Here is a 22,296-nt window from a genome sequence, read left to right on the forward strand (position 1 = left end):
CGCCCCCCGGCGCCGGTCCCGCCTCTCCCGGTGGCTGTGGTCCCGCCCCGGTGCGCAGGCCGCGCCCCCGAGCCCCCCGGCCGCACGTGGAGGGGCGCGGGGACACGCGGGGACACGCGGAGACACGCGGGGACACGCGGGGACATGCGGCGGGACGCGCACCGGGCACCGGGAACCGCCGCGAGCTCCCTCACCCACCGCAGCCGCGGGCAGAACCGCTGCGAGCACCGGGACCCTCCCCGAGCCCCCACCCACCGGCGGCACCGGCACCCACCGGGACAGGGGGGACACGGATGGCGGGGTCGGGGGGCGGCGGAGGACGCCGGACTCATCCCGCACGCCGGGAGCGCGGGATGCGGTGGGGAAACTGAGGCACGCGGCTCCCGCACGGCTCCTGTCCGGTTCTCCCGGGCAGCGCATCCTAACCGGAGCGGAGCTGAGCTGACCGGCTCTCCCCGCACTCCCCGCGGGAAGGGGAAGGTGACCGTCGCTTCAGGCCGGAGCAGGGAAGCCGAGCAGCCTGCCGTGCCTCAGTTTCCCCTGTGCACCGCGGGCAGTGCTGCGCGGGAGTCAGGACACCACAGCGGGGGGAAGGTGGGCTTCAGCTGCTGCCCTTGCCCACCCATCCCAGCCCCGCAGGGACATCCCGAGTGGGTGACACCCCGCATTGGATCCCCAGACCCTCAGGGGACCCCGCGGGCGCTCTGTCCCCTCCGGCTGCCGAGGGGCGGCGGGGAGAGCGACACGGGCAGGAAAATTCCCGGTCCCGTTGCCATGGCTTCCCATCAGGATGCGCTCGCACGGCGGCCAGCCCGAGGGGCCGGGCTGAGGGGGTCCCCGGGGCTCGGAGCGGGGTCCTCCCGGGGCTCGGGGGGCTCCGGGCAGCGCTGGGGACAGAGCGGCGGCGCGGGGGCGGGCGGGGGGGCTCCGGGCAGCGCCAGCCGCTGAACACCGTTCGCAGCCGGTGACGTCTGCTCCGGCATCGCCGAGGGAGGAGAACGGGCTGGCAGAGCGCGGGGCGGGCTCCGGGCAGCTCGGGGGTCCCTGCCCGCCATGCGCCCCCCAGCCCGGCCGGGGGGGCTCCGCTGAGCCCCAGCCATGGCGCCGCGCCGCTGGCCGCTGCTCTGCGGCTTCCCCGCGGTGCTGGTGCACTTCTCCATCCTCGCGGCGGGGCAGCGACCGCCGGAGAGACCCCCGCGGCCGGCGGGATGGTCGCCGGCCCCCTCATCCTCGTGGGCGCCCACCCCGGAGCCCGCAGCGCCGGCGGACGGCGAGGGCTCGGCGGCAGCGCTGGCCTTCCTGCGCACCGGCGATGTCCAGCGCCTGGCCCGGGCCAACTGCAGCGGGGCCGTGGCGGCGGCGGCTGCCCCCGGTGCCGGACCTCCCCCGGCGGTGCGGACAGCCCTGCGGGCAGCCCCCGAAGCGCTGGCCCACGCCGCCAACTTCCTCAACATGCTCTTCCAGACCAACGACATCCGCGAGGCCAGCGTGGCCGAGGACGTGGAGTGGTACCAGGCGCTGGTGCGCAGCCTGGCCGAGGGCCACCCGTGGGTGCGCAGGGCGGTGCTGGCCCTCGACGCGCACCCGCTGGCCCCCAAGCCGCGGCTGATGCTGCAGGCCACCAAAGGCGACGGGCAGCTCCTGCTGCAGGACGTGTCCGGCGCCGCGCCCAGCCTGGGCAACCTCAGCTGGGACAACGAGTGGTTCAACGCGCTCAAGTCGCAGCGGCTGCCGGCGCTCCGCAAGCGAGTGCTCAGCAACGACCTGCGCAGCCTGGAGACCCCCAAGTGGCAGCGCGGGGACAGCTACGTGGGGGACGCGGGCCACGTGAGGTGGTCGCCGCCGTTCCTGGAGTGTCGCGAGGGTCGCTTCGTGCCCAGCTGGGTGGTGACGCTCTCCTCCGCCTTCTACGGGCTCAAGCCGGACCTCAGCCCCGAGTTTAAGTGAGTGGGGATGGCCAGAGGGGTTGGGGGTGTCCCTTGTGGGTGATGGGGGTGTCGCCCACCGCGGGGTGTGACAGTGTCCTGCCCGTGTCCCTCTGTGCCCGGGGCTCTGGGGACATGGCTGACCCCTGTCCGGGGCTCTGGGGACACCCCTGACCTCTGTCCGGGGCTCTGGGGACACTCCTGACCCCTGTCCGGGGCTCTGGGGGACACCCCTGACCCCTGTCCGGGGCTCTGGGGACATGGCTGACCCCTGTCCGGGGCTCTAGGGACACCACTGACTCCTGTCTGGGGCTCTGGGGACATCCCTGACCCCTGTCCGGGGCTTTGGGGACACGGCTGACTCCTGTCCGGGGCTCTGGGGACACCCCTGACCCCTGTCCGGGTTCTGGGGACACCCCTGACTCCTGTCCGGGGCTCTGGGGACATGGCTGACCCCTGTCCGGGGCTCTGGGGACACCCCTGACCCCTGTCCGGGGCTCTGGGGACACCCCTGACCCCTGTCATCACCCCACGCCCACCGCGGCTGCCCCAGAGGCACCGCTGGGGTTCGGCCACGCCGGGTGGGTGACACGGGATAGACACGGGGACACCCCACGCCACCCCCCGGGCTGACCCCCGACCCTGGCCGCAGAGGGGTCGTGCGGGTGGACGTGGAGCTGCGGGACGTGGCCATCGACCAGTGCTCCAGCGGGCCGGGCTGGTTCTCGGACACGCATCGCTGTGACCTCAACAGCACCCAGGTACCGGAAACCTCACCCAAATCACCTCCGGAATCCTCACCCAAATCACCCCCGGAATCCTCACCCAAACCACCCCAGACCCAAATCACCCCGGGCCCAAATCACCCCGGAATCCTCACCCAAATCACCCCTGACTCCGCACCCAAATCACCCGTTCGGCACCCAAATCACCCCTGACTCCTCACCCAAATCACCCCTGGAGCCTGCACCCAAATCACCCGTTCGGCACCCAAATCACCCCGGAATCCTCACCCAAATCACCCCTGACTCCGCACCCAAATCACCCGTTCGGCACCCAAATCACCCCCAGACTCCGCACCCAAATCACCCCTGGAGCCTGCACCCAAATCACCCCGCACCCGAATCACCCCTTCAGCACCCAAATCACCCCGGAATCCTCACCCAAATCACCCCCGGAGCCAAATCACCCCGGGACTCCGCACCCAAATCACCCCGGACTCCGCACCCAAATCACCCGTTCAGCACCCAAATCACCCGTTCAGCACTCAAATCACCCCTGACCCCGCACCCAAATCCCCCCGGACCCCCGGAGGGCTGGGAGACCCCAGACCCAGCCACCCCCGGAGCCCCACCGGGCTGCCCGCGCCCCTCATCCCTCCCTCCGGCCAGAGCTTTATCCTCTCTCGCTGCCGATCCATCTGCTCCGCTCAGCTGCTCTCGCCCCGCGCCGAGAGGTTTATTGTGCAAATCTTCCCTCCCCGCCGCCAGTGTCACCCTGCTGTTCCCTGCCCGGGCACCGCGGGGACCGAGGGACGGGGGCTGGGGGTGACATCGTGGGGGTGACAGTGCCATCGGGGGGGTGACAGTGACATCGGGGGGGTGCCTCCAGCCGTGCCCACCCAGCGCTGCCCGAGCGGCTCGGGGTTTGGCACAACCAGGGCGAACCCCGCTGTCCCCCCGAGCTGTCACCCGAATTGTCCCCAAGCGGGTAAGGCGTCGCCAGCTCCTGTTTCCTCCCGGCCATGCCTTGCAGAGGGCCTGGCCGAGCTGCGGGCATGGCTCCGGGCATGGCTCCAGGGGACAACAATGCCCGGCGGAGCGGCCAGCGCTGCCCGCTCGGGGCGGGATGATGCCGCGGCGGGGATTAGGGAGCAGCGGCCGGCCCGGGCTGCCGTCACGGCTGGGCAGGATTAGGGCGCTCGGCTGCATTAGGTGTCCATTTAGGTTTTAGGGAGGGATTTGGGGCCAAGCTTGGGCTTTTAATTCTGAAATGTTTAACCAATGGTTCCTGGCGGCTGTGGGGGAGGATGGATGGTGAGGGGTCAGGTGGTCGGGAGGGGACAGGGGGACACCGGGGGACAGCGGGGGTCGTGTCTCAGGCTGTCTCCTTCAGTGTGTCCCCCAGGAGAGCCGCGGATTCGTGCTCGGGAGGTACCTGTGCAGGTGCAAGCCGGGTTTTTACCGGGCCGGCGGAGCGGCCAGCGGTGCCTGGGCAGGTGGGTGCCATGCCCGGCCTGGGGTCACTGCTGTCCCCGTGGAAACAGCAGTGGGGACAGGGCTGGGTGGCTTTGAGGACACAGAACTCGTGCCCTGGCGTGGGAGGTGCCACCAAGCCTTGGGATGTGGGGAATCTCACCTGGGTGAGGTGATCCCACCTGGGCGTGGTGATCCCACCTGGATGTGCTGATCCCACCCGAATGAGGTGATCCCACCGGGAATGTGGGGATCCCATCTGGGTTGTCGTGATCCCACCTGGATGGGGAGATCCCACCTGAGATATGGTGATCCCTCCTGGGTGCAGTGATTCCACCTGGATGAGGTGATCCCTCCTGGATGTGGAGATCCCACCTGGAATGTGGGGATCCCTCCTGGGTATGGTGATCCCACCTGGGTGTGGTGATCCCACCTGGGTTGCTGTGATCCCACCTGGGTTGTTGTGATCCCACCTGGATGGGGACATCCCACCTGGGTACGGTGATCTCACCCAGATGTGGTGATTCCACCTGAATGTGCTGATCCCACCTGGGTGCAGTGATCCCACCTGGATGAGGTGATCCCACCTGGGATATAGTGACCCCACCTGGGTTGTCGTGATCCCACCTGGATGGGGAGATCCCACCTGGATGAGGTGATCCCACCGGGAATGTGGTCATCCCACCTGGATGAGGTGATCCCACCTGGAATGTGGTGATCCCTCCTGGATGTGGAGATCCCACCTGGCTGCAGTGACCCCACCTGGCTGCAGTGACCCCACCCGCCACCCCTCTGTCCCCAGGGCCACCAGGCACAGACGGGATGTCCCGCCTGGGCTGCCGGCCGTGCCGCCCGGGCTGTCCCACCTGCGAGGACGACACGCCGTGCCTGATCCAGGAGGACCCGGTGCTGCGGGCAGCCGTGCTCTCCTGCCAGGCCTGCTGCATGCTGGCCATCTTCCTCAGCATGCTGGTCTCCTACCACTTCCGCCGCAGCAAGGCAAGCTGTCCCCCTGTCCCCGTGTCCCCTGCTGTCACCCCTCCCTGCCGGGCTCCATCCCACCCTCACCCCGCTGTCCCCACAGAGGATCCGGACTTCAGGGATCATCCTGCTGGAGACCATCCTCTTCGGCTCCCTCCTCCTCTACTTCCCCGTGAGTGTCCAGCTGGCCGCAGGGCCGGGAAGCTCCAGGATGCGATCCCAGGATGGAGCTGCCCCAATTAGGGCACGGCTCCAGCTAATTGTTAATTTGGCTGGCGCGGCCCCTGGGGGCTGCGGTATAAACCTTCTCGGAAAACCAAATCCCTTTTCTGCCGCTGGCTGCGGGAGTTAATCCCTGCCCAAATCCCAAATCCCCGCCCGCACGGGCTGCCCGGGGGACTGTGGGGTCAGCGGGGAGGGTGGCGTGGGGCTGGCCTGGAAAGCAGGTGGATCCCGAGGTTCTGGAGGGTGGGATTCAATCCTGATCCCGAGGATGAGGATGATGGATTCAGCCCCTGATCCCAGGGTTCTGGAGGGTGGATCGAACCCTGATCTCGAGGATGAGGAGGGTGGATCCAACCTCTGATCCCGAGGTTCTGGCAGGTGGATCCAATCCTGATCCCGAGGTTCTGGAGGGTGGGATTCAATCTCTGATCCCGAGGTTCTGGAGGGTGGGATTCAACCCCCGAGGATGAGGATGACGGATTCAGCCCCTGATCCCGAGGTTCTGGAGGGTGGGATTCAACCCCCGATCCCGAGGATGAGGATGATGGATCCAGCCTCTGATCCCGAGGTTCTGGCAGGTGGATCCAACCCTGATCCCGAGGTTCTGGAGGGTGGGATTCAACCCTGATCCCGAGGGTCTGGAGGGTGGGATTCAATCCTGATCCCGAGGATGGGGATGATGGATTCAGCCCCTGATCCCGAGGTTCTGGAGGGTGGATCCAATCCTGTCCCTGAGGTTCTGGAGGGTGTGATTCAGCCCCTGATCCTGAGGTTCTGGCAGGTGTATCCAGCCCTAATCCCAAGGTTCTGGAGGGTGGATGCAACCCCTGATCTCGAGGTTCTGGAGGGTGGAATTCAGCCCTGATCTTGAGGCTGTGATGGGCGGATTCAGCCCCTGATCCCGAGGTTCTGGAGGGTGGATCCAATCCTGATCCCGAGGCTGTCACAGGGTGGATCCAGCCCTGATCCCGAGGATGAGGAGGGTGGATCCAAACCCTGATCCAAAGTTCTGGAGGGTGGATCCAGCCCTAATCCCGAGGTTCTGGAGGGTGGATCCAACCCCTGATCCCCAGGATGAGGAGGACGGATTCAGCCCCTGATCCCGAGGTTCTGGAGGGTGGATCCAGCCCTGATCCAAAGTTCTGGAGGGTGGATCCAGCCCCTGATCCCGAGGTTCTGGCAGGCGGATCCAGCCCCTGATCTGACACCCTGCCAGGTCAATCCAGCCCCAACTCCTCTCTCTGCCGTTCCAGGTGTTCATCCTGTACTTCAAGCCCAGCATTTTCCGCTGCATCGTCCTGCGCTGGGTTCGCATGCTGGGCTTCGCCATCGTCTATGGCACCATCACCCTCAAGCTCTACAGGTGGCTGGGGAGGGGGCTGGGGGGCAGGACCCCCGCCCTCGGGGGCTTTGGGGGGTCGGGACCCTCACACTGGGCTGGGCTGGGGTCTCAGTGGGATTGGCAAGGGTTGCAGTGGGACGGGCTGGGGGTTTGGGTCCACCACACTGGGATGGGCAGGGGTCTCGGTGGGCTGGGCTGGGGTCTCATTTCATGGCCGGGGGTCTCACCCCTTCATCCACAGGGTGCTGAAGCTTTTCCTGTCTCAGTTGATGGGCAGGGGTCTCAGTTCACGGCCGGGGGTCTCAGTTTACAGGCAGGGGTCTCACCCCCTACACCGCAGGGTGCTGAAGCTGTTCCTGTCTCGGTGGGCTGGGCTGGGGTCTCAGTTCCCGGGCTGGGGTCTCACCCCGCAGGGTGCTGAAGCTGTTCCTGTCTCAGTGGGCTGGGCTGGGGTCTCAGTTCCCGGGCTGGGGTCTCACCCACAGGGTGCTGAAGCTCTTCCTGTCTCAGTGGGCTGGGCTGGGGTCTCAGTTCCCGGGCTGGGGTCTCACCCACAGGGTGCTGAAGCTGTTCCTGTCACACTAGGATGGGCTGGGGTCTCAGTGGGCTGGGGTCTCTCTCACTCACAGGGTGCTGAAGCTGTTCCTGTCTCGGTTCCTGGGCAGGGGTCTCAGTTCCCGGGCTGGGGTCTCAGTGGGCTGGGGTCTCTCTCTCTCTCCCACAGGGTGCTGAAGCTGTTCCTGTCTCACTAGGATGGGCTGGGGTCTCAGTTCATAGCCGGGGGTCTCAGTGGGCCAGGGTCTCAGTTCATGGGTTGGGGTCTCTCTCTCTCACCCCACAGGGTGCTGAAGCTGTTCCTGTCTCGGTTCCCGGGCTGGGGTCTCAGTTCATAGCCGGGGGTCTCAGTGGGCTGGGTGGGGGTCTCAGTTCACAGACGGGGGTCTCTCAGTGGGCTGGGGTCTCTCTCTCTCACTCATAGGGTGCTGAAGCTGTTCCTGTCTCAGTTCCCGGGCAGGGGTCTCAGTTCACAGCCGGGGGTCTCTCAGTGGGCCGGGGTCTCTCCTGCAGGGTGCTGAAGCTGTTCCTCTCTCAGTTCACTGGTGGGGGTCTCAGTTCACAGCCGGGGGTCTCTCTCTCCCACAGGGTGCTGAAGCTGTTCCTGTCTCGGTTCCCGGGCAGGGGTCTCAGTTCCCGGGCAGGGATCTCAGTTCACAGCCGGGGGTCTCTCTCACTCACAGGGTGCTGAAGCTGTTCCTGTCTCGATGGGCTGGGTGGGGGTCTCAGTTCACAGCCGGGGGTCTCAGTTCCCGGGCAGGGGTCTCAGTTCACAGCCGGGTCTCTCTCTCTCTCTCTCACAGGGTGCTGAAGCTGTTCCTGTCTCGGTGGGCTGGGCAGGGGTCTCAGTTCACAGCCGGGGGTCTCAGTGGGCTGGGTGGGGGTCTCAGTTCACAGCCGGGGGTCTCTCAGTGGGCCGGGGTCTCTCCTGCAGGGTGCTGAAGCTGTTCCTGTCTCGGTTCCCGGGCAGGGGTCTCAGTTCCCGGGCAGGGGTCTCAGTTCACGGCCGGGTCTCTCTCTCTCTCCCTCACAGGGTGCTGAAGCTGTTCCTGTCTCGGTTCCCGGGCAGGGGTCTCAGTTCCCAGGCAGGGGTCTCAGTTCACAGCCGGGTCTCTCTCTCTCTCCCTCACAGGGTGCTGAAGCTGTTCCTGTCTCGGTTCCCGGGCAGGGGTCTCAGTAGGCTGGGGTCTCACTAGGATGGGCAGGGGTCTTAGTTCACAGCCGGGGTCTCTCTCTCTCTCTCTCTCACTCACAGGGTGCTGAACCTGTTCCTGTCGCGCTCGGTGCCCCGCTCTGCCCCGGTGTCGAGCAGGGGGTGGTTTTGGTGGGCTGGGCAGGGGTCTCAGTTCATAGCTAGGGGTCTCAGTTCCCGGGCAGGGGTCTCAGTTCACAGCCGGGTCTCTCTCTCTCTCCCTCACAGGGTGCTGAAGCTGTTCCTGTCTCAGTTCCCAGGCAGGGGTCTCAGTTCCTGGGCAGGGGTCTCAGTTCACAGCCGGGTTTCTCTCTCTCTCTCCCTCACAGGGTGCTGAAGCTGTTCCTGTCGCGCTCGGCGCCCCGCTCTGCCCCGGTGTCCAGCCCGCGGGTGCTGCGCCTGCTGGCGCCCGTGCTGCTGCTGGTGCTGTGGTTCCTGGCCGCCTGGACCATCGGCATGCTGCAGAACTCCCGCCGGAACATCCCGCTGGTCATCGGCGCCCAAACCGCCCGCGGCCAGCGCTTCAGCATCTGCGGCCACGACTGCTGGGACTACATGATGGTCATCGGTGAGGGGGTCTGCACACGGCCTGGGGGTCATCGCGGCCTGAGGAGGCCAGCCCAGCAATGGGGGGTTTTGTTCCCTTGAATGTGCAGTCCTCGTGGAGGCTGTGGGTCCTCATCCCATAAATGTGGGGTTTTCATTCCCCTGAATGTGCAATCTTCAGAGAGGCTTTGGGTCCTCATCCCGTAAATGTGGGGCTTTTGTTCCCCTGAATGTGCAATCCTCAGGGAGGCTTTGGGTCCTCATCCCATAAATGTGGGGTTTTCATTCCCCTGAATGTGCAATCTTCAGAGAGGCTTTGGGTCCTCATCCCGTAAATGTGGGGCTTTTGTTCCCCTGAATGTGCAATCCTCAGGGAGGCTTTGGGTCCTCATCCCATAAATGTGGGGTTTTCATTCCCCTGAATGTGCAATCTTCAGAGAGGCTTTGGGTCCTCATCCCGTAAATGTGGGGCTTTTGTTCCCCTGAATGTGCAATCCTCAGGGAGGCTTTGGGTCCTCATCCCATAAATGTGGGGTTTTTGTTCCCTTGAATGTGCAATTCTCCTGGAGGCTGGGGGTCCTCATCCCATAACTGTGGGGTTTTGTTCCCTCGTCTGTTTAATCCTCATGGAGACTGCAAGGATCTGGAGGTCATCATGGCCTGAGGAGCCCATCCCATAAATGTGGGGGTTTTGATCCCTTTAATGTGCAATCCTCCTGGAAGCTGCGAGGACCTGAGATTTCCCAGAGCCCCAGGACCTCATCCCATAAATGTGGGGTTTTTGTTCCCTTGTCTGCTTAATCCTCATGGAGACTGCAAGAATCTGGAGGTCATCATGGCCTAAGGACCACATCCCATAAATGTGGGGATTTCGTTCCCTTGAATGTGCAATCCTCCTGGAGGCTGTGGGTCCTCATCCCATAAATGTGGGGATTTCATTCCCTTGTCTGTTTAATCCTCCTGGAAGCAGCAAGGACCCAGTAGTCCTCACCCCATAAATGTGGGACTTTTATTTCCTTGTTTGTTTAATCCTCCTGGAAGCTGCAAGGACCTGGGAGACCCCAGAGCCCCAGAACCCCATCCCATAAATGTGGGGTTTTTGTTCCCTTGTCCCTTTAATCTACCCGAAGTCTGTGAGGACCTGAGTGTTCCCACAGCCCATCCCATAAATGTGCCATGTGGGGTTTTCACTCCCTTGTCCCTTTAATCCTCCTGGAAGCTGCAAAGACCTAGTAGTCCCCATCCCATAAATGGGGTTTTCATTCCCTAGTGAAGCTGCAACGATCTGGGGTTCCCACAGCCCCAGCACCGCATCCCATAAATGTGGGATTTTCATTCCCTAGTGAAGCTGAAACAATCTGGGGTTCCCACAGCCTCAGGACCTCATTCCATAAATGTGCCATGTAGGGTTTTCTTTCCCTTGTCCCTTTAATCCTCCTGGAAGCTGCAAGGACCCAGAGTTCCCCATCCCATAAATCTGGGGCTTTCATTCCCTAGTGAAGCTGCAAGGATCTGAGTGCTGCCCCAGGACCTCATCCCATAAATGTGCCACGTGGGGTTTTCACTCCCTTGTCTGTTTAATCCACCTGGAAGCTGCAAGGACCCAGTGGTCCCCATCCCATAAATGTGGGGCTTTCATTCCCTACAATAATCTGAGTGTTCCCACAGCCCCAGGACCTCATCCCATAAACGTGCCATGTGGGGTTTTCTTTCCCTTGTCCCTTTAATCCTCCTGGAAGCTGCAAAGACCTAGTGGTCCCCATCCCATAAATGGGGTTTTCATTCCCTAGTGAAGCTGCAAGGACCTGAGTGTTCCCAAAGCCCCAGCACCTCATCCCATAAACGTGCCATATGGGATTTTCCCTCCCCTGTCCCTCGGGGTGCCCCAACTCCCCTCTGACCATCCCAAACTCAACCCTCTGGCCCAGCAGTTGGTATTTTGGGAAACCTGTGCCGTGGGACATCCCAAACCCAAAACCCCACCCAGCACTCGGGGTGAAGGTGCAGAGCACCAGCCGAGCCCCCCAAAACCGCGGGCTGTGGGGTCTCAGGGTGACACCCCACTGTGGGTTCTCAGGGTGACACCCCGCTGTGGGGTCTCAGGGTGACATCCCACTGTCCCCACAGCTGAGATGCTGTTCCTGCTGTGGGTTCTCAGGGTGACACCCCGCTGTCCCCACAGCCGAGACGCTGTTCCTGCTGTGGGGTCTCAGGGTGACACCCCGCTGTGGGGTCTCAGGGTGACACCCCGCTGTCCCCACAGCTGAGATGCTGTTCCTGCTGTGGGTTCTGTTGTTCCTGCTGTGGGTTCTCAGGGTGACACCCTGCTGTCCCCACGTCCAGGACGCTGTTCCTGCTGTGGGTTCTCAGGGTGACACCCTACTGTGGGTTCTCAGGGTGACACCCCGCTGGGTTCTCAGGGTGACACCCTGCTGTGGGGTTTCAGGGTGACACCCTGCTGTGGGTTCTCAGGGTGACACCCCACTGTCCCCACAGCCGAGACGCTGTTCCTGCTGTGGGGTCTCAGGGTGTCACCCTACTGTGGGGTCTCAGGGTGACACCCCGCTGTCCCCACAGCCGAGATGCTGTTCCTGCTGTGGGTTCTCAGGGTGACACCCCGCTGTGGGTTCTCAGGGTGACACCCCACTGTCCCCACAGCTGAGATGCTGTTCCTGCTGTGGGGTCTCAGGGTGTCACCCCGCTGTGGGGTCTCAGGGTGACACCCTGCTGTCCCCAGACCGAGATGCTGTTCCTGCTGTGGGTTCTCAGGGTGTCACCCCGCTGTGGGTTCTCTGGGTGACACCCCGCTGTGGGGTCTCTGGGTGACACCCCGCTGTCCCCACAGCCGAGATGCTGTTCCTGCTGTGGGTTCTCAGGGTGACACCCTGCTGTGGGTTCTCCAGGTGACACCCCGCTGTGGGTTCTCAGGGTGACACCCCGCTGTCCTCATAGCCGAAATGCCGTTCCTGCTGTGGGGTCTCAGGGTGACACCCTACTGTGGGGTCTCAGGGTGACATCCCACTGTCCCCAGACCGAGATGCTGTTCCTGCTGTGGGTTCTGTTGTTCCTGCTGTGGGTTCTCAGGGTGACACCCCGCTGTGGGGTCTCAAGGTGACACCCCGCTGTCCCCACAGCCGAGATGCTGTTCCTGCTGTGGGTTCTCAGGGTGACACCCCTCTGTGGGGTCTCTGGGTGACACCCCGCTGTCCCCACAGCCGAGATGCTGTTCCTGCTCTGGGGCAGTTTCCTGTGCTTCGCCACCCGCGCCGTGCCCTCGGCGTTCCACGAGCCGCGCTACATGGGCATCGCCCTGCACAACGAGCTCCTGGTGTCCTCAGCCTTCCACCTGGTCAGGTAGGGCTGGGAAGGGGGATGGACACCCTGGAGGGGATGGGGAAACATCCTGGAGTGGGGTTGGGGTGTTCTGGATACCCCAAAGGGAATGGGGTTTGGGTGTTAGGAACACCAAAGGAAATGGGGTTTGGGTGTTAGGAACACCAAAGGAAAAGAGATTTGGGTGTTCTGGATCTCCAAAGGAAAAGGGGTTTGAGTGTTAGGAACCCCAAGGGAAATGGGGTTTGGTGCTCAGGAACTGTCCTGAGGTGGGAAGGGTTTGGGTGTTCTGGATACCAAAGGAAATGGGGTTTGGGTGTTCAGGACGCCAAAGGAAAGGAGATTTGGGTGTTCTGGATCTCCAGAGGAAATGGGGTTTGAGTGTTAGGAACCCCAAAGGAAATGGGGTTTGAGTGTTTGGGATACCCAAAGGAAATGGGGTTTGGGTGTTCAGGAACTGTCCCAAGGTGGGAAGGGTTTGGATGTTCTGGATCTCCAAAAAAAAAAGGGATTTGAGTGCTCTGGACCCCAAAGGAAATGGGGTTTGGGTGCTCAGGAACTGTCCTGAAGTTGGAAGGGTTTGGGTGTTCTGGATACCAAAGGAAATGGGGTTTGGGTGTTCAGGACGCCAAAGGAAAAGAGATTTGGGTGTTCTGGATCCCCAAAGGAAATGGGATTTGAGTGTTAGGAACCCCAAAGGAAAAGGGGTTTGGGTGCTCAGGAACCATCCCGAAGTTGGAAGGGTTTGGGTCTTGTAGACCCCAAGGAAAAGGGGTTTGGGTGTTCTGGATATCAAAAAAATGGGGTTTGGGTGCTCAGGAACCATCCCGAGGTGGGAAGGGTTTGGGTGTTCTGGATACCCAAAGGAAATAGGGTTTGAGTGTTAGGAACCCCGAAGGAAATGGGGTTTGGGTGCTCAGGAACCATCCCAACATGGGAAGGGTTTGGGTGTTATGAATCCCAAAGGAAAACGGGGTTTGGATGCTCAGGAACTGTCCCAAGGTAGGAAGGGTGGTCTGGACCCCAACAGAAAAAGGGTTTGGGTGTTATGAACCCCAAAATCAAACGGGTTTGGGGGCTCAGGAGCCATCCCGAGGTGGGAAGGGTTTGGGTGCTCTGGACCCCAAAGGAAATGGGGTTTGGACGCTCAGGAACCATCCCGAGCTGGGAAGGGGTCAGGGAGGAGACTGTGGGGTCTGTAGGTGGGGAGGGAGCTGCAGTGTGACCCCAGCGCTGCCCTCCCTGTCCCTTGCAGGTTCCTGATTGTCCCCTCGCTGCACCCCGACTGGACTCTGCTGCTCTTCTTCGCTCACACCCACGGCACCATCACCATGACCCTGGCGCTGCTCTTCATCCCCAAGGTGAGGAGTCTGGGGGAAAAAACAGAGCTGGGGAGGGCTGGAGAATTCCTGAGGGAGCTGGGAAGGGATGGAGAGCTGGGAATGGAGCTGGGAAGGGCTGTAGAATTCCTGAGGGAGCTGGGAAGGGTTTGGAGCACTGGGAATGGAGCTGGGGAAGGAGATGGACAGCTGGGAATGGAGCTGGGGAAGGATGGAGAACTGGGAATGGAGCTGGAAAGTGATGGAGAACTCCTGAGGGAGCTGGGAAGGGCTGTAGAATTCCTGAAGGAGCTGGGAATGGGCTGGAGAACTGGGAATGGAGCTGGGGAAGGAGATGGAGAGCTGGGAATGGAGCTGGGAAGGGCTGGAGAACTGGGAATGGAGCTGGGAAGTGATGGAGAACTCCTGAGGGAGCTGGAGAAGGGTTGGAGAGCTGGGGGTGGAGGTGGGGAAGGAGACAGAGAATTCCTGAGGGAGCTGGGAAGGAGATGGAGAAGTCCTGAGGGAGTTTGGAAGAGCTGGAGAACTCCTGAGGGAAGTGGGGAAGGAGATGGAGAACTCCCGAGGGAGCTGGGGAAGGGCTGCAGAATTCCTGAGGGAGTTTGGAAGGGCTGGAGAATTCCCGAGGGAGCTGGGAAGGGCTGGAGAATTCCTGAGGGAGCTGGGGAGGAGATGGAGAATTCCTGAGGGAGCTGGGGAAGGGCAGGAGAATTCCTGAGGGAGTTTGGAAGGGCTGGAGAAGTCCTGAGGGAGCTGGGAATGGAGCTGGGAAGGGCTGGAGAATTCCTCAGGGAGCTGGGAAAGGATGGAGAGCTGGGAATTGAGCTGGGGAAGGGCTGGAGAACTCCTGAGGGAGCTGGGAATGGAGCTGGGGAAGGGCTGGAGAACTGGGAATGGAGCTGGGGAAGGAGATGGAGAACTCCTGAGGGAGATGGAAAGGGATGGAGAACTCCCGAGGGAGCTTGGAAGGGAGATGGAGAATTCCTGAGGTAGTCTGGAAGGGACTGGAGAACTCCTGAGGGAGCTGGGGAAGGTAATGGAGCACCAGGAGAGGCTGAGAGACCTGGGGAAGAGCTGGGAAACTCCCGAGGGAGATGAGAAGAGTTGGAGAACTCCTGAGGGAGTTTGGAAGGGCTGGAGAATTCCTGAGGGAGTTTGGAAGGGCTGTAAAACTCCTAAGGGAGTTGGGAAGGGATGGAGAACTCCCGTGACCTCGGAGCGCTTTCCCAACCTCACCAATCCCACCATTCCTCACCTCCATCACTCCCCCCGGGACTCGGGGCGCTGCCACACCCCCGCGGGTCACTTGTCCCCTGTCCCCGCGCAGTTCCTGCACTCGGGCTCGCCGCTGCGGGAGGAGATCACGGCCGAGGTGTACGAGGACGAGCTGGACATGCGGCGCTCGGGCTCCTGCCTCAACAGCAGCATCGCGTCCGCCTGGAGCGAGCGCAGTCTCGACCCCGATGACATTCGGGTGGGTGGCACACTCAGGACCTTCTTTTGACGCTAGCCGCGCAGAGTAAGAGGTGCCTGTCGCAATCTTTTCCTGGCGCAAAGCAGAGGGAGGGGACGAGGGGGAGCAGGGTGGGAGGACCCGGGCGGCGCGGGGGGTTTGGGGACAAGGGGACACGGCGGGGCTGGCGGGGCGCTCCGGCCGCAGCTCCCCGCTGTAGGGTTTCTCCTTTCCCTTCTCTCTGCCGCGTCCTCCCCTCCCGCGGCGCAGGAGGAGCTGAAGAAGCTCTACCGGCAGCTGGAGGCGCACAAGACGTGGCGGATGGCGACCGACAACCCTCACCTGCCCAGGAAGCGCAGCTCCCGCCGCAGCCTCGTCCGCTCCATCCTCCGCCGCGGCGGGGCTGAGCTGGCCGAGCCGTTGTCCCGCCGGAGCAGCGCCGGGGACCGAGCGGGGACATTGTCCCGCCGGAGCAGCGCCGGGGACAGAGCGGGGACATTGTCCCGCCGGAGCAGCGCCGGGGACCGAGCGGGGACATTGTCCCGCCGGAGCAGCGCCGGGGACAGAGCGGGGACATTGTCCCGCCGCAGCTCGTCGGCCAAGCGGCTGGGGGATGGCATCCCGAGGGTGCGGGATGACAGCTCCCGGCGCCGCTCCTCCGCCCCGCGCAAATCCCGCAGCTCCGAGGGACACCCGAGGGACTCCCGGCCAGGGTCGCGCAGCCCCAGCCCGCCCGAGGAGCCTCGGGAGGTGGCGGAGGTGACAGAGGTGACGGAGGTGGAGCCGTCGGACAGCGACTCGCTGGACGCAGCCCCGCTGGTGTGCAGATCGGCCAGCGCCCAGAACCTGGCGGGGTCCTGGCGGAGACCCCCCGGCCGCGCCCCGCCCTTGCAGAAGTCGCACAGCGTTGTCACCGGGGCGAGGGAAGTGGCGCTGCTGGCCGCCCGCACTGCCGCCCGGGACGGCTGGCACGGCAGTCGCCACCTCTCGGCGCCGGGGCTCCCCGAGGGGACAGCGACAGCCCCGAGCCCCGGCCGGGGGGACTCTCCGGGGGACACGGTCCCGCCGGGTGAGGCTAAGGGACACAAACATGTCACCTACGCGCCCATCAAGAGCGTCAGCGTTGACAGCGCCCACCCGGCCAGGAGGGTCCGGGTGACCGTGAGGAAAACTCCTCCTCCTCCTCCTGTGCGCTACCAGAGCCTGCAGCGCTCGGGGACACGCGGGGACGGCACCGAGCCACCCCCGGAGCCACCCCCGGAGCCCCCGGCACAGGCGGAGGGGACAGCAGGGGACACCGCGAGCCGCGCGTCCCCCCCGGGGAAGGCCAGGCGGCTGACCCCGAGCGCCAGCTCGGCTCACGTCTGTCCCTGGGAGTTGATCCAGGACGAGATCCTGAGCAGGAAACAAAAAGCCGCCGAGGCGGCAGCAGACTCAGGGACCCCCGGCGACACCGCGGCCACCACCCCCGGCCCCAAAGCGCCACCCCAGAAGTCATTCCGGAGCCTGGGGCTCGCCATCAAAGCCCTGAACCGCTCCAGGGGGAAGAGCATCCTGAAGGGCAGGAGGGAGAGCGAGGGCAGCCTCAGGAAGAGGGGCAGCGGCAGGAGGGAGAAGCCCAGCCCGGCTGGGGAGTCCCTCAGGGGGCTCAGCGCGGAGCCCACCGCCAGGAGCCCCCAGGGCAGCGGGAAGAGCCCCGAGAGCCCCGCGCTGCAGCAGAACAACAATGCCGCCATGCCCGGGGAGGCTGCGGGCTGGGGGGACAGCGGGACAGAGGGACAGCAGGACAGCCTGGCCGAGGGGACACTCCATGGGGACAAAGCGGCAGAGGAACCAAGCGCGGGCTGGGGGGACAGCCGGACAGATGGACAGCGGGACAGCCTGGCAGAGGGGACAGGCGAAGGGGACAAAGCGGCAGAGGAGCCCAGCGCGGGCTGGGGGGACAGAGGGACAGGACAGGGGGACAGCCTGGCCGAGGGGACACTCCATGGGGACAAAGCGGCGGAAGAGCCCAGCGCTGCCCGGCAGGACGCGGATGCTGATGGAGGTCTGAAGCCACCCAGCGAGGGCCACCAAGGATGTCGCCCCGGGAGCCCGGAGGTGGCGCGGGCCCAGCCCCGGGAAGGCGACGAAGCCCCTGCGGTGGATCTGGAGAAGGACATTCCCGCGGCCACTGCGGACCAAGGGACACCGGACAGGCTGGAGGCGACCGGGAAGTCACCGCAGCCCCGGGACCACCGTGAGGAGGAGAAGCGCCCACCGAGCAGCGTGCGGGGAGCGGCGGGGGACAAGGTTTGGCCGCCGGGGGACAAGGTTTGGCCGCCCGGATGGCTCGGAATGCCCGCAGGAAGGGCAGCCCTGCTGCGCCAGGAGGCGATCGCCCCTCGGGAGGACGGGGGGATCCCGGACAGCTCGGACACTGCACCGGGGAGGAGCTGGAGCGAGGAGGGAGCGCAGGGAGAGCTCCGTGCTGCGGGAGGTTCCGGCTCTGAAGCAGAAATCATCCCTGGGGAGCAGCCGGAGGGCTCAGCCTCGGGGACAAGCGGCCAGGAGGGACATCCCCAGCGCTCTCCGGGCGGGGAAAAACCATCAGAGCTGCACGAAGTGTCTCCGGAGCGAGCGGAGGGCAGCAGGGCTGAGGTGTGCCCGTGGGAGAGCCGCGAGCAGGGCAGGAGTGTCCCAGCAGAAATCTGCCCCTGGGACACCGAGGGGACACCGGAAGGGACGCCGGAAAGGCAGGGATTCCCCAAAACACGAGAAGGTGCGGAGCTGGCAGGAAAATCCCCAGCTGTGCCCAAATCTTCATCCCGGCAGGTTGGAACAGCAGAGAGCAAAAAGGCAAATGTCTGTCCCTGGGAAGTGCAGGAGGAGCCGCGCCCAAAATCAGAGATCTGCCCGTGGGAGGAGGCTGCAGCTCCCCCGGGGAAGGAGAGATGGAGTCAGGACACGCGAGGAACTTCCAAAGGGGGAGAAAAAGCGGGATTTAGAGCTCTGGAAAAAGGAGAGCAGCCCCTGGGCAAACCCCAAAGTGGGAGCTCAGCACTGCCCAAAGCTCCTTCGGGGAAATCCCAGAGCAGTGAGAAGGCTGAGATTTGTCCTTGGGAGGCTCAAGGTGTAGAATCCACTGGCAAAGCCGAGATCTGTCCCTGGGAAGTGGCTGAGCCTCAGCTAGAGAAAGGAACATCACCAGGGAAGGAGAAACGCCCACCAAAAGAAGCAACAAAAGCTCTGGACAAGGGGAGCAAGGACAGGGAATCCATCTGTCCTTGGGAGAGCCTGGACACTGAGCAGCCCCCGGGAAAACCCCAAACTGGGAGCTCAGCACTGCCCAAAGCTCCTTCAGGGAAATCCCAGAGCTCAGAGAAGGCTGAGATTTGTCCTTGGGAGGCTCAGGAGCCCAAATTCAGTGATAAATCTGAAATCTGTCCCTGGGAAGTGGCTGAACCTCAGCTAGAGAAGGGAACAGCCCCAGGGAAGGAGAAACGCCCACCAAAGGAAGTCTCCAAGGCTCCGGAGAAGAGCAGCAAAGACCGAGAGTCCATCTGTCCCTGGGAGAGCCTGGACACTGAGCAACCTCCAGCCAAACCCCAAACTGGGAGCTCAGCACTGCCCAAAGCTCCTTCAGGAAAATCCCAGAGCTCAGAGAGCATGAAAGCTGAAATCTGTCCTTGGGAGTCTCAGGATGTAAAATCCACTGCCAAAGCTGAAATCTGTCCCTGGGAAGTGGCTGAGCCTCAGCTGGACAAAGGCACAGCCACAGGAAAGGAGAGAATCCCAGGAAAAGAAGTGACAAAACCTCTGGATAAAGGAAGCAAGGATCGAGAGTCCATCTGTCCTTGGGAGAGCCTGGACACTGAGCAATCCCCAGCCAAACCTCAAACTGGGAGCTCAGCACTGCCCAAAGCTCCTTCAGGGAAATCCCAGAGCAGTGAGAAGGCAGAGATTTGTCCTTGGGAGGATCAGGAGCTAGAATCCAGTGATAAATCTGAAATCTGTCCCTGGGAAGTGGCTGAGCCTCCCTCCCAGCAGCCCAAAGCAAAGCAGGTCCCTCCTGGGAGCTCCAAGGGGGACAAACCTCTCACTCGCCAGGCAGCTCTGGCCAGCCCAGAGAGATCCCTGGACAAGGGGAGCAGCAGAGATCGAGTGTCCATCTGTCCCTGGGAGAGCCTGGACACACAGCAGCCTCCAGGAAAATCCCAAACTGGGAGCTCAGCACTGCCCAAAGCTCCTTCAGGGAAATCCCAGAGCTCAGAGAAGGCTGAGATTTGTCCATGGGAAGCTCAGGAGTCCAAATCCAGTGATAAATCTGAAATCTGTCCCTGGGAAGTGGCTGAGCCTCAGCTGGAGAAAGGAACAGCCCCAGGGAAGAAAAGAATCCCAGAAAAGGAAGTCTCCAAAGCTCTGGACAAGGGGAGCAAGGACAGGGAATCCATCTGTCCCTGGGAGAGCCTGGACACTGAGCAGCCCCCAGCCAAACCTCAAACTGGGAGCTCAGCACTGCCCAAAGCAACTTCAGGGAAATCCCAGAGCAGTGAGAAGGCTGAGATCTGTCCTTGGGAGTCTCAGGATGTCAAATCCACTGCCAAAGCTGAAATCTGCCCCTGGGAAGTGGCTGAGCCTCAGCTGGAGAAGGGAACACTTCCAGAGAAGGAGAAAATCCCACAAAAAGAAGTGACAAAACCTCTGGAGAAGAGCAGCAAGGATCGGGAATCCATCTGTCCCTGGGAGAGCCTGGACACTGAGGAGCTCTCCCTGAAAACTCCACCAGGGAAGGAGCCATCCAAGAAATCTGAGAGCACGGAGAGCAGGAAATCCGAAATCTGCCCCTGGGAAGCCACAGAGCCCTCTGGGTCAGAGCAGCAAAGCTCCCAGGCGGGTTTGCACCCCCAGGGATCCCCCAGAGCTTCCCCTGCAGGGATGGCAGAGCCTGGAGCCAGCACTGGAACAGCCCAGCTGGAAAAATCCAAGGGCAGATCACAAGCTGAGCACAAACCCCTCTGCAGGCTGCTGCCCACTGTCCAGCAGCCAGCCTTGGGCAGCAGGGCCAGCCCAGGCCGTGGCCTGGCTGAGGTTTGTCCGTGGGAAGCTGGAGAGGATCCTGCAGTGTCTGCCAAAGCCAGCATGGGCACGGGGAGAAGCTCTGAGGTGTGTCCGTGGGAGGAGGAGAGCATGGATGTCACCAGGAGCTGTCCTGGGAGTGACCGGGATGGGGATGGGGATGGGGAGTGAGTGCCAGCAGCAGTGGGTTCATCCATCATCATCCATCCATCCATGGATCCATCTATCCCTGATTTATCCATCCATCCATCCATCCATCCATCCATCCTTCCATCTCTGCATCCATCCATCATCCCTCCATCCATGGATCCATTAATCCCTTCCTCCATCTATCCATTCATCCCTGATGCATCCATCCATCCATCCATCCATCCATCCATCCATCTCTCCATCCCTCCATCCATCCATGGATCCATTCCTGATTTATCCATCCATCCATCCATCCATCCAATCGTTCATCCATCCCTCATCCCTCCATCCCTGGATCCATTCATCCCTTCCTCAATCTGTCTATCCATCCTTCCATCCATCATCCATCCATCCCTGATCCATCCATCCATCCATGGATCCTTTCATCCACCATCCCTCCATCTCTCCATCCATGGATCCATTCATCCTTCCATCCCTTTCTCCATCCATGGATCCATCCCTCCATGATCCATCCATGGATCCATCCCTGGATCCATCCATCATCTAACCATGGACTCATCCCTGATTTATCCATCCATCCCTCCACTCAACCACTCATCCATCCATCATCCATCCATGGATCCATTAATCCCTTCCTCCATCCATCCATCCATCCATCCATCCATCCCTGATGCATCTATCCATCCATCCATCCATCCATCCAATTGTTCATCCATCCCCCATCCCTCCATCTCTCCATCCATGGATCCATCCCTCCATGATCCATCCATCCATCCATGGTTCCATCCCTGATCCATCATCTAACCATGGATCCATCCCTCCATCCATCCATCCCTCCATCCATCCCTGATTTATCCATCCATCCTTCCATCCTTGCATCCATCCCTCCACCCAATCACTCGTCCATCCATCATCCATCCATGGATCCATTAATTCCTCCATCCATCCATGGATCCATCCCTGATCCATCCATCCATGGATCCATTCAACCCTTCCTCCATCCATCCATTCATTCATCATCCACCAATCCCTTTCTCCCTCCATGGATCCATCCCTCCATGATCCATCCATCCCTTCCTCCATCCATCCATGGATCCATCCCTGATTTATCCATCCATCCATCCATCCATTTATCCATCCATTTTTCCATCATTCATCCATCCTTCCATCCCTGCATCCATCTCTCCACCCAATCGTCCATCCATCCATCCATCCATCCATCCATCTTTCCACCTCTCCACCCAATCGTTCATCCATCCATCATCCATCCATCCATCCCTCCTTCCCTCCAGGACACCCAAGGCTCTCAGAGGGAAAGCCTGGAGCTCCAAGTTGCTCCCCCTGCCCAGCCCCAGAGCTGAATTTGGGGCTGTGGGGTTGAAGGCCCAGCAGCTCCCGGTGGTGTAATTAGGTGTAAATACAGGAAATAAATGGAATTATCTATGGATTGTGCTCCGAGAGGCTCCTTGTGGGGTGGGGAAGAGCTGGGATGGCACTGGGGGAGGTTGGAGGAGAAATCCAGCAGGGAAAGGGTTGAGAGGTAGAGGCTGGAGAGGAGCTGGAAACCCCATTCTCCCTAAAAACCCACATTCCACCCCAAAATCCCCCTTTTCATCCAGAGCCAGGGCTGGAAAAAACCCCACAGAATCCCAGGGATGGAGGGAAAGGACCTTAAATCCCATCCAGGGTCACCTCCCATGATCCCAAAACTCATCCTTGGACATTCCCAGGGATCTAGGGACAGCCAGAACTTCCCTGGGAATTCCATCCCAGCCCCTCACAGGGAGCAATTCCATCCCAAAATCCCACCCAACCCTATTCCCATTTAAACCCATTCCCTCCATCCTTCCATCCCTTGGAAAAACTCTCTCTCCACATCTCCTTCAGGGAGTGAAATCCACAACAAGACCCCAAAACTCCCCTTTTTCCAGGCTGGAAAAATCCCAATTTTCTGCTCCCTCTGGGCTGAGGAATTCCAGACACATCCAGGAGGAATTCCAA

The 22,296-nt window shown here is 62.0% G+C and overlaps 1 protein-coding gene across 1 annotated transcript; it reads left to right on the top strand.

Moving 5' to 3' along the window:
- Positions 1 to 119: 119 nt before the first annotated feature.
- On the top strand, positions 120 to 20,813 carry GPR179 (G protein-coupled receptor 179). Its single transcript, XM_085083427.1, has 11 exons — positions 120 to 1,943; positions 2,578 to 2,686; positions 4,041 to 4,143; positions 4,923 to 5,119; positions 5,205 to 5,273; positions 6,580 to 6,689; positions 8,745 to 8,983; positions 12,177 to 12,315; positions 13,550 to 13,655; positions 14,962 to 15,108; positions 15,358 to 20,813. Exons 1-11 carry the CDS (start codon positions 1,099 to 1,101, stop codon positions 20,314 to 20,316), a joined length of 7,023 nt encoding a protein of 2,340 aa, XP_084939553.1. The 5' UTR covers positions 120 to 1,098; the 3' UTR covers positions 20,317 to 20,813.
- The last annotated feature ends 1,483 nt before the right edge of the window (positions 20,814 to 22,296 follow it).

This window comes from Lichenostomus cassidix, chromosome 27, assembly GCF_008360975.1.
Source record: "Lichenostomus cassidix isolate B80296 chromosome 27, HeHo_3.0, whole genome shotgun sequence".
NCBI lineage: Eukaryota > Metazoa > Chordata > Aves > Passeriformes > Meliphagidae > Lichenostomus > Lichenostomus cassidix.

What these genes read in the sequence shown, in the direction of transcription:
- GPR179 (XM_085083427.1), top strand. Translation starts at nt 1,099, where the DNA reads ATGGCGCCGCGCCGCTGGCCGCTGCTCTGCGGCTTCCCCGCGGTGCTG. An exon ending in GGCCAGCGGTGCCTGGGCAG is followed by an intron (nt 4,144 to 4,922) that starts GTGGGTGCCATG and finishes CTCTGTCCCCAG; the next exon opens with GGCCACCAGGCACAGACGGG. An exon ending in GGACTACATGATGGTCATCG is followed by an intron (nt 8,984 to 12,176) that starts GTGAGGGGGTCT and finishes CTGTCCCCACAG; the next exon opens with CCGAGATGCTGTTCCTGCTC.